At 42.5% G+C, this 10,173-nt stretch overlaps 1 protein-coding gene across 6 annotated transcripts; it reads left to right on the forward strand.

Moving 5' to 3' along the window:
* The first annotated feature begins 1 nt into the window (after position 1).
* On the forward strand, positions 2 to 4,989 carry LOC147246818 (uncharacterized). 6 transcript variants are annotated; one of them, XM_086182470.1, is made up of 9 exons: positions 47 to 116; positions 450 to 728; positions 1,214 to 1,468; positions 1,859 to 1,998; positions 2,204 to 2,423; positions 2,613 to 2,640; positions 2,867 to 2,893; positions 3,583 to 3,703; positions 3,841 to 4,989. In XM_086182470.1, the coding sequence occupies exons 5-9, from the start codon at positions 2,292 to 2,294 to the stop codon at positions 3,911 to 3,913; spliced, it is 381 nt and encodes a 126-aa protein (XP_086038596.1). In that variant the 5' UTR covers positions 47 to 116; positions 450 to 728; positions 1,214 to 1,468; positions 1,859 to 1,998; positions 2,204 to 2,291; the 3' UTR covers positions 3,914 to 4,989. The 6 variants fall into 6 exon arrangements, with proteins under 6 accessions (XP_086038595.1, XP_086038596.1, XP_086038597.1 ...); XM_086182471.1 differs by lacking the exon at positions 1,214 to 1,468 and having other exon boundaries at positions 450 to 561; XM_086182473.1 differs by lacking the exon at positions 3,583 to 3,703 and having other exon boundaries at positions 1,082 to 1,468; positions 2,204 to 2,325; positions 3,841 to 4,986.
* Positions 4,990 to 10,173: the final 5,184 nt, after the last annotated feature.

The following is a 10,173-nucleotide window of genomic DNA, read 5'->3' on the forward strand; positions in this document are numbered from 1 at the left end:
CTGATTCTTGCGGCTGGTATATTTAGTTCCTTGTGTTTTTAGAAGACACGAATTAGATGCAGTCTGCTTTGAGCCCCATTAGAAGACGATGGGTTCACTCTGGTGTGTTCTCACAGGTGAGTCTCAAGTTTTCGCCCCTGAAAGAAGTGAGTATGTAAGCTGCATTGTTAAATTAGTCGAATATCATTTACATTTACCGTTTTCTAAATAATGCCAGCTCAAGCTTTGTGGACATTATTTAAAATTATAACTTGCTATATGCTACAATGGCTAAAAGATTTTTTTTTTTTTGCTAAAAAACCAACTGCATCATTGTGTTTTCAAATCTTACACTGTTTCAAAACTTATCAAGGAGTCCCTCAATCAAAGAGCCTCCACAGTATAGAAAAGAGCTGAAACCACAGACAGATATTCAGACTCAGAAAGGTTTCTCCCTGGGGGCAATGCAGGTGTAATACGTTTCTCATCGGGTCAACGGGGACAGGGGAACCAGAGGCATTCTGAGACGCTGACGTCATAACACCTGCACACACACGCCACGAGAACACCGTGGATTGACCGGTAAATCGAGAGCCTCGCCTTTTGGCTAAACTCCCTCTTCACCACAACAGACTGGTTTAGCACCCGCAAGACTGCGGATGCCGCCCCAATCCGCCTGTCAATCTCCCGCTCCATCTTACCCTCACTCGTGAACAAGACCCCGAGATACTTAAACTCCTCCACCTGAGGTAAGACCTCCCCCCCGACCCGGAGTGGGCAAACCACCCTTTTCCGGCTGAGGAAATCAATAGTATAACCGATAAATCCGTAAAACGCCCTACAACACAAATTAAAATAAGCAATCACAGTGAGCCTTTATTAATTGCAGAGGTCTTCAGCCAGCACCTTTCTACAACTGGCAGCTCTCTTTCTGGTTCTTCTCACTCTGTGTCACGGTTTGCAGCTCTCATCTCTGGTTTCCGTTTCCCCCTGAATGTATCACCTCTCACTCACTCAGCCAACCTCCTCTGCCAATCAAGCCCAATCACCTGCACCTGTTCCCACATTATATAACTCTCCCTCTTCCTGTGTTCCATGCCAGATTGTGAAGCATTCATGCCCAACTCTCCAGCGACGTCTCTCGGACAGACTCCCCGGCCTCGACCCTGCCTGATTTCTTTGACTCCCCTCTTGCCTCCGCCCTCAGTGACCACGTCTGCTTTGTCTTCCCCAGGACTGTTTCAGCCTTTGCCCTGCTTTTGCCCGCATGCCCGAAGCGAGGAGAGTTTTCGTTTGTTCACCCTGTTTTTGTCTACCCGCCAGCAGCGAGGACTGTTTCTGTTTGCCCCATTTTTGCCCGCCATCCCGAAGTAGGGAGAGTTTGTTTGTTGCCCCGTTTTATTCCTGCCTGCCTTCAGTGCAGAGTGTTTTTGGTTTTTCCCGTTTGTTGCCCTGGAGCCTTCCCCATACCTCTGTGGCCAGAATAAAGGTCATTTCCAAGCCACGCCTGTTTCTAGTGTCTTGCATTTGGGTCCATATACCCCCCCCCCCTTTCATTCTGCTCCTATCTCGACTCAGTAGATGTGGCAGCCCCTTCTGTTCCAGAAGTGTATCCCCAACCGATGTTCAGAGAGTTATTGGCAGTCCAAGCTCTGGATGTAGCGCTGGTGCAGGTGGTCTGGACAGCCAGTTCTTTAAACTTGCCTCTCGTGTTTTGTCATTTTCACCTGCTGACTTATTTAATTTCTGTCGCTACTTGTGAAACGCCACCAATTATCAATAGCATAGCAAAAGTATTTGAAAAACTTTTCTTTAATCAACTATCCACAAATCTTTCTGAGTGTGACATATTATCTCTATGCTGATGTTGCTTCTCCAGTGGGCTTCTTTGCCAGTGTTCAGGCCATGAGCTGCTCCGTCACTCAGAACGGATCCCTAACGGTGTACAGCATTGCAGAAGAGTCCCAGCTCCACAACGTCGAGCAAGGTGACTGTATCTACTCATGGACCGATGCAAGCGTAAGTTAGACGGCCTCCACTCAGGGATTTCCAACCCTTCTGACATGGCAGGTTATCTGCCTGTCTCATACCTAATGTGTTTTTCCCACTGAAGCACAGGTGTGATCTACAACATAAGTATTCGCCAAATTAAAATGGAAAAACTAAAAGCTATCCCAGACATGTTTCTGGCTGAAATGTGAAAAATGTTGTGTTTTGATTGCAGCGATTTGTAATTGCAAATCAAGAAGGAGGGGAGGAGCAGCTGGTGGATTCCTGTAGCATCAACACTCTGGTTACACACAAATGCTACGATGAGGCTCTACTCGAAAGAAGCTGTCATCAGAGGTATTACACGGTCAGCATGTGAGAAAGCATTGCTGCACTCTGACCAACTCATGAAAGAAGTTCTTTCTAACAAAAGTCTATGGGATTTATTCACTGAAGTGAGTAAGAGTCTCTGAAATATGTGATTTTATCTGTTTCTGCCCCAAAAAATGTAAATGCAAGACGAAGATTTAAAGAGTTTCTACAACAAAAAAGCAGGAACAACAACTTGCAACTTTATAAATTAGTTTTTTGTTTTTTTTTAATAACCAAACAATAATAATGAACTTTCTGTTCCATCTCCACAGGGGGCTGAGAAGAGCGCCACCTGTAGAAGTGAGTATCATCTCCTCTCAGACTGTTGAGCGTGGCAGGTGTGTTTCTACTCCATGGTCGTTATGAACATGCTGCTCCTGTGGAGCGTGGATCAGGATCCCACCTACCGTCTGATGGAAATTCTGACTTTTTAGTGTTTCATTTATTTTGAAGCGTGAAAACATCCTCTATCCATCCAGTCTTCTGAAGAATATCTTCCTTTGTTTGTTTTTTCTTTTTTTGACAGCCAACTGCAGCGTCCACGTCCTGCCAGGTAGGTGGCAACACAACACAAATCATAAATCACGTCATGGCTCATGTTTGTGTGTCAGACGTATTTGAGAGTCCGCGTGAGTTTACTGGAGTTGTACTGGGACTGAGAACGAGCCCAGTAGTTGAGGTTGTGAGCTTGAACATCAGCGTGTTTTTATTTTCCATAAATAAACCAAGCATCACTCACATCGCGGTACAGGTTAAATCAAACATGCCTCTACTGGACTCCATTTTTATGCTCATTTCCATTGAGATTTTGCGAGAACTGAAGGAAACTAATTCAAAGACTTGTTACTGTCGTCTTGAATGGTGCTGGACTCATCAGCTTTTAAGGTTATGGTCATGTTATTTGTAGTTGTTCAAACCAGACATGGGTGACATGTCAGTGCTTTCTTCATTAGTATGTGAATAATTAAAAATATTTTTTAAACAACGTTTCCTGTTGCACGTGGGCTAACCTGGCAACTTTTTATCGAACCAAGTGACGCGTGCGTCACCCCCGGCGGTTGTAGAGTGGCTGGAGCATTGCTTGGGAGGTGCAGCTGGCACCGCTGATCTTTAAACTGTGCTCTCCATTGTTAAGATTGTTATTATCTAACCTCGTCATGTGAACTGAAGGGATGCTCAGGCTGTCAAGTGTCAACGAAACCTTGTCTGTAGATGAATAAATTCTCTCTCTCCTCATGGCAGTGAACCCCCACCTCTCCAGTCCTATTGTTATTGGTATAGTTGTCGTCTTACTGGTGGTGGTGGTGGTGGTGGTTGGGATTCTTGGTTTCCTGCGTTTCTGGTGCAGATCTAAAACCAGAAGGTATGTTTTAATCATATATATATATATATATATATATATATATATATATATTTTTAAAGCCTTGCTCTCACCTGATGTAAGCTTCATTGTATTCTAACGTCGTTTGTCTTGTTTTGTGACTTAAACCACATCAACAGGCAGAACGAAGAACCAGGGGAACTAAAAGTCCATCTCCAGCATCTGAGTGACCCGGAACCCGGAACAGAGTGACTCCCTCTGCCATAATTGGAGCTGAATTCTGTGTGCCTGTGCTCTGCGCTGCCACAGGATATAGAGAGACAGCCAGGCCGCCTGTTTGATGAAACGGCAGCAGTTAAGGCACGCGGGAGAGAAGATAAGACTAGAATACCCAAGTTTCATTTTGCACCTTTCTAGCCAGCTATAGAGGCTTTCTTTGCTGTAATTTATTGTCAGTTTAGGTCGTATCTGGAGCAATGCCATGGCTTCCTATCCTGGTTCACTTGAAGGTTTTAGGGGGAGGGCAAGGAGGGAGGGTTCATGATAAGAGAATGACTGAAAAAAGACATTTTGACAGATTTATGCCATATTGTTGTATATCATGTCTTTTTTGTAAAGCTAAAAAAGGGAAATAAAGAATATGGTTTTTTTTAAAAAGCCCAAAACGGGTGGCGCCTACCCCTCCTTTAAGAGAAAACACACACTTTTGTGGAAAATATTCAATGTTTTTTTTTTATTTTGTTTAAGCATACACAAGTCAGCATACACCAGATTCTTCACAATAGAAGTTGTGTTACCTTGTGCATAAATAATTAAACCATGCTAGCCCTCACTATGCAATGACTGCTGCTGTACACATCAGACAATGAATATAAACATTTTAGCACTAAGAAAGCAGTTGTTTTCTCCCAAATAGTACCTCTTAGTCCACATTCCTCCCAAACTTCTACAACTAATATCTGTGTTGTGTATAACGTCCAGTCCAGTTTGATACAAAATACCTGTGTAAGCTGTCTTCACTAACACGTTGCTGAAAAGCTCAGTACTGCTACCAGTTAACTTTGATATTGAAGTAGTGACCACCTCCAAGTGCAAGCAGCCGGTCTCAGTTTGAGCTACGGATGTATGTTTAAACTCACACAAAGTAAAATCAGGTTTGGAGGAGCCAAAGAAGCCAGAAGTTGCGTACCAGCACCGGGAGTTAAAGGACCTGCTGTACCCATTTGTTACCATCAGGGGGAGCCATACGATCACATGAGAAACCATGTGGCACCCATGTTTTGCAGTGTCAGCTATGTTTTTGAACATATTGTAATTTTAACATTTTTCAAGCACTGTATGGCAAAAACAGTATCATAAGAAAATGTTATATGACCTCATTGTCTTGATAAGAGTGGTTTGTCTCCACAGGACTCCAATGGAAATTGAAATGGCTCTCAACTGTGGTTAACAGGTGGACCTGCAGGTGCTTGTTGTTTGGCCGACTGTGCAAATGTTACTGTATGACAACACAAGGTGATGACATTTGTGGACCCTTGTACCATTAAACTTCCAAAAACTTGTAAAAACTACTTAGGCTACTGCTGTTAATTAAAAATGACAAAATAGAGTATTGTCAGGGTGCTAGAGCTCATTTAAAACACACCGCCTCACTGGATAAAGTTGTAATGTGGAACTTTCGTCTCGATCCTCTGGCAACAAGCTCCTTAGTCTACTGGGTGGTTTCTGTTCTGGTTGAGAAACAGCGGGACCCAACAGCTGCAAAAAAAAGTGATATCACCGTCTGGATTCCAGCCATTTGGTCTGACAGCATTTGGAATGTCCAGAAGAGCCATGCCACTAAATTATTAATACAAGTTAGCAGAGGGCTAAGTGGATGTAGCCACCTCTGCAGTTAGCCTAATCTGGTGTTACTATTGTAGCTTTGAAAATGCTAAATACATTGTTTTAAATGTGACGTAATCTGCTCAGAACTATTTATTTCACTAGTAGTATTTGATCCTCTGGATCCGATAACATTTGGAAAGTGTCGAGGAGGCACAATGAAATTGTTCATCCATACACAAGTTAGCAAAAGGCCAACTGTATGTAGCTGGCTCTGCAGTTAGCCTACTACGTTGTTACTTTTCAGGTAGTAAATGGTTGGAAAATTGTATTTAGTGTAACAAAATTCCCTTGAATTGACTTATTTCACTATCAGAATTTGATCCATTTAGTCAGATGACATTTGGAAAATAGAACTGGAAAAACTGATTTTTTTATTCACCTCTGAGCCAGCAGGGGGCTAACTGGGCTTAGCTAACTCTGCAGTTAGCCTACGCTGCTGTCACTGTTGCAGCTGTAAAGGGTGGATGAGTTGTTCTTGATGTGACTCACCCCTGCAGAAGGGTTATCAGGATTTGATCCATTGGATTTGATAACATTTTTGAAAGTCTAGAAGAACTGGAATGCTGTAGCTCTTCAGGTGGCTACCTGCTACAATGGTTCAAATATGGCTTGTCTTACAATCCGGTAGTCCTTGCTTTTAAAGCAGTCGTAAGTCATACAACATTGAACCTTGCAACACAGCGTAGAAGGTTTTACCGTTATCTGGAGCTAATAATCTCAATTTAGAAACGCCTGTGAGAAAAAATCCTTGTTGCTGCTGTAAAAGTAAACCTTATGTGTTAGCTGAAGCGCACTGGAGCAGCTGAGGATGAAGAAAGAACGTAAAAACACCAAGGGTGACTGCTGTTGTGAAACATATTGCTGGCAAATTTCAAACGTGGCCCTTGTTCAAAAAAATCATCCGGGGAGACGATCATCATTATGTGTTACTGTGAGGATGAATGCCGATCGATTGGCGAGCCCGGCGCTGGTGCAGTGTTACTGGGGAAAAATGGATTCAACCTTCAGCTGCAGAGATTTTGGCTGGAGTGCTGATCACTCTGGGTAATGAAGAGGGTTAGGTTGCTTTCAGGCTAGTCTGCCCCAGCAACAGCTTTGAACAAACCTCCCTGTTGCCTCTGACATGAATCAGTGTTTGTTGTAGAGCAAACTGAGCTTTTTTACTCTTAAGAGTAGAAGTAGATGGAGTGATAAAAGCCTGCCGTAGTCATCGCTCTACCCACGCCGCTCAGATGTGACCCTCACTGCTCTTTTCAACCGCCCCCCCCCCCCCTTCCATCACAAACCACAACCAAAACACGACTTCACAATTCAAAGACCATGTCCACATCTATTATACAGTCTATTTTCAACACACCTTTTAAGGTCTGAGCGTGAGAGCGTCAGAAGGCTCCTGGTTGTGTTTGTCTTTTTCTGTGCACACAAGAAATTATCCAGAGTATTGCAGAATGAGTTGGAGGAGCTGATGTTTCTCTGCCTGTCAACACAGATATCCAGCAACTGAATGGCTCATAACGTTAGGTTTGGATCATTACCTCAATTCCTAAATTTTCTTCTCAAAAAGAGTCTTTTCTTTTTTGCGCATAAACAGCACAATGACATAATGTAATAAGAAATACATAACATCAGATAAGTGCTATGAAAAGCTCATAAATAGCAGGACTTGAACAGTGGGGTATAAACCAAAAAAAAAAAGAGAGAGAGAGAGAGAGAGAGAGAGAGAAAGAAATCACCTTAAATATTCTCCATATTTAACTGTTATATTTCATTACAGGCTTTCTTAATTGACATCACCAAACAAGAATGAATTATAAAATGTATTTACACATGAAATGTTTGAGCTTCGTGACTCAGCCACCCACATCCTGCCACTGCATGTCATCGTTCACTAACGCTTTCTTTCACTGTGCACACACTTTTGAATATTTGGTGAAAGAATACAGCATAAATGTGAGATACAGGACTGTACCTGCAATCAAATCAAATATACAGTTATTTTTAAGGCAGTACTATTGAGTTTGAATCAGCTCTCACATACACAGCTTTCCTAAAGGGGACCTATTATGCTTTTAGTCACTTTCTGCCATAAATATAAATTCACAACTTCAGGTAAATGGTCAGGTAATAACAATAAACAAGCTCAGGCTTCAGATTACTCTTAACACTCGATAAAACCTACTTTACATCATGACACGCCCACTTCGCAACACACAACCTGATACTTTTGTCTCTTAGTTTTCTCACAACCGTGACAACTACAAACGAAAAACCTCGAGGAATTAGTCACTTCAGTTATGTTTGCTTAGGACAATTCTAAACGTTTTTGATACAGGTTTTCACCAAACTTTGAAGGAAGAGGAAGAACCAATCAAATCATGATGCATATTATTCAAAACCTGCCAAATTTTAATTTAGAGTTTGGCTGAGTTGGTCTTGGCGGAGGTAAATGCCCTCCAAGTTTGCTCTTGTTTAAATATGGAATGTGGGGGCATTCAAATAGTAGCAAGGCTGCAGAAAGAAAAGAAAAAACTGTTTTAAGTGGCACTGTTAAAAATGGTGCCGCATTATAGAGAAATTCAAAACCGTAATAAACAGCCATTAAAGTTCTGATTTTACAAGTGCATGAACTGCCCGTTAATGACGCCATTAAAAAGTGGTGATGTTTCTGAGAAGGCAGAACGGTTGATCATTTTCTGAATTTATCTCAACACAACATGACGTTTTGTGTGTATTCCCCGCATTTTCTCTCGCCATACCTTGACATATTGGTGGCAGCAGCTACACAGACCGACACATATTGGTTTTGCTTTTATTTATTTATTTTTTTCACAATGTAATATAAGTGAAATCTAATGTCATCGTAGAGCTGCAGTCCATTGATCCGTGCAGCCTCTTGTACAATCTCAAGATCAAACATGTGGACAACTGGCGTTTCAGCTCCACTGCTTCCGGCTGGTCGCTTGTGGGCGTGAATACATGATGAGCTACAATACAGTTCTCATTAGCCTCTGTGATAAGGCTGATAGTAAAACGCACGCACGCACGCACACACACACACACACACACACACACACACACACACACACACACACACACAATCCTGATACCAACACACAGAACAGCATCCACAGTTTAAAAATCTTTCTTGTAATGCTCTGCATGCAAAAATCCAGTCCCACCTGCTGGAGGCTGTTACCAGTGAGAGTTTACATCCTCCAGTCTCTGTGACTGACTCAATGTTGCCTTTGCTGCTGGGAGTTGTTGGTTTTTTTTGTTTTTTGTTTTTTTGTTTTTTTTGGGGGGGTTCTGCCACCAAACAACCAATCAAAACTTGTCAGACTAAAACTTGTGTCCTCTGGTGAAAGAATCTGCTAACATCAGCGTTCCCTCCCTGGTCAAATGCCCCTTCATGCTGCTTTTTTAGCTACCAGAGATTGTATACAAGCCCAATACACTGCTGTTTTGACAACTTTCACTATTTACTTGTGTTGGGACTATGTTCGTAACGTAGAATGGGGGGGGGGGGGGGGGGGGGGGGAGCAGAATAAGAAACCCAAGACAGGTTTAAGACAGGTTTATCTACTAGCAATAGGGACAGGATTTGTTTGTTTTTTTAGTTTAATTACTTGTGTGTGCAGTGGGAAAAGGAGTACAACATCGTTCAGTTAATGTTGAATTTGACTAACAGATCTGAGCCAAAAATTAAAAATAGTAGCCACCAAAACACCATCATCCCCATCCATGCTGTTTTTTTCCAAACTCTTTGTTTACTCAGGTTTCCAGCGAGTTTGTGACCTTGAACGTGATGTGCCAGGAACAACACGGCAGCAGAAAGTCAGGTAGTTAACGCTCAATGAGAAAAAGTTCAACTGGCTTTTATCTGCAGGTTTACATACCCCACATGTATGTGGCTAAGCGCAGTTCAAAAAGGTATCTGCTCCTCTCAATAAGTAACATTTACTTGACCACTAGGGGGCAGCACTAACCTCAAATCAAAACTAACAAACAGAAGTGTGTATTTTAACCCAAACGCACTTCTTCGTGTCTTAACCTCAACAGACACTTATCCTCGTAACTCGTGTGTCATGTTGTAGTGTGTATTCACAGGTGGATCTACTTGCCAGGCGCAGCACATCCATGAAGAACAGCATCAATGCCCCTCGGCAGACTTCTGGAACTTCTCCAGTCGGAAGATGGTGGGCTTTTAGGATGGGGTTCTTAAACAGCCGGGAGCTAAAACATCTAGTTTCAGACGGAAGATGAACTGAGGGACTTTTTTGTAAAACTGTGACTCATACAAAGCTACTCTGGTGGAGTTTCAGAATAAAAATATAGATCTGGAAATGAGCATAATACGTCCCCTTTAACACCGCAGCCTACTCACCGGTCTGGCCCCCTGAGAGGCTGCAGAGTAAAATTTCCCATTCAATATACAATGCACAGAGCTGTGTGGCAACAATGGTTCTCTTATCATAGGTTTATCTTCTGCAACATGGACAAATGGACAAATGAATGAAGAAAAACTCTTGATAGAAGCCCTTCTGTCTTGTGACACTGGTTCAGGATGTCATAAGGGAGTCGCAGGGTTGAAGCTTTGGGCTGTAAAAAGTTTTCAATGCTTGTCT

The sequence above is a fragment of the Aulostomus chinensis genome, chromosome 17 (assembly GCF_037954235.1).
Source record: "Aulostomus chinensis isolate RoL2024-O1b breed Wild chromosome 17, RoL_Achi_v1.0, whole genome shotgun sequence".
NCBI lineage: Eukaryota > Metazoa > Chordata > Actinopteri > Syngnathiformes > Aulostomidae > Aulostomus > Aulostomus chinensis.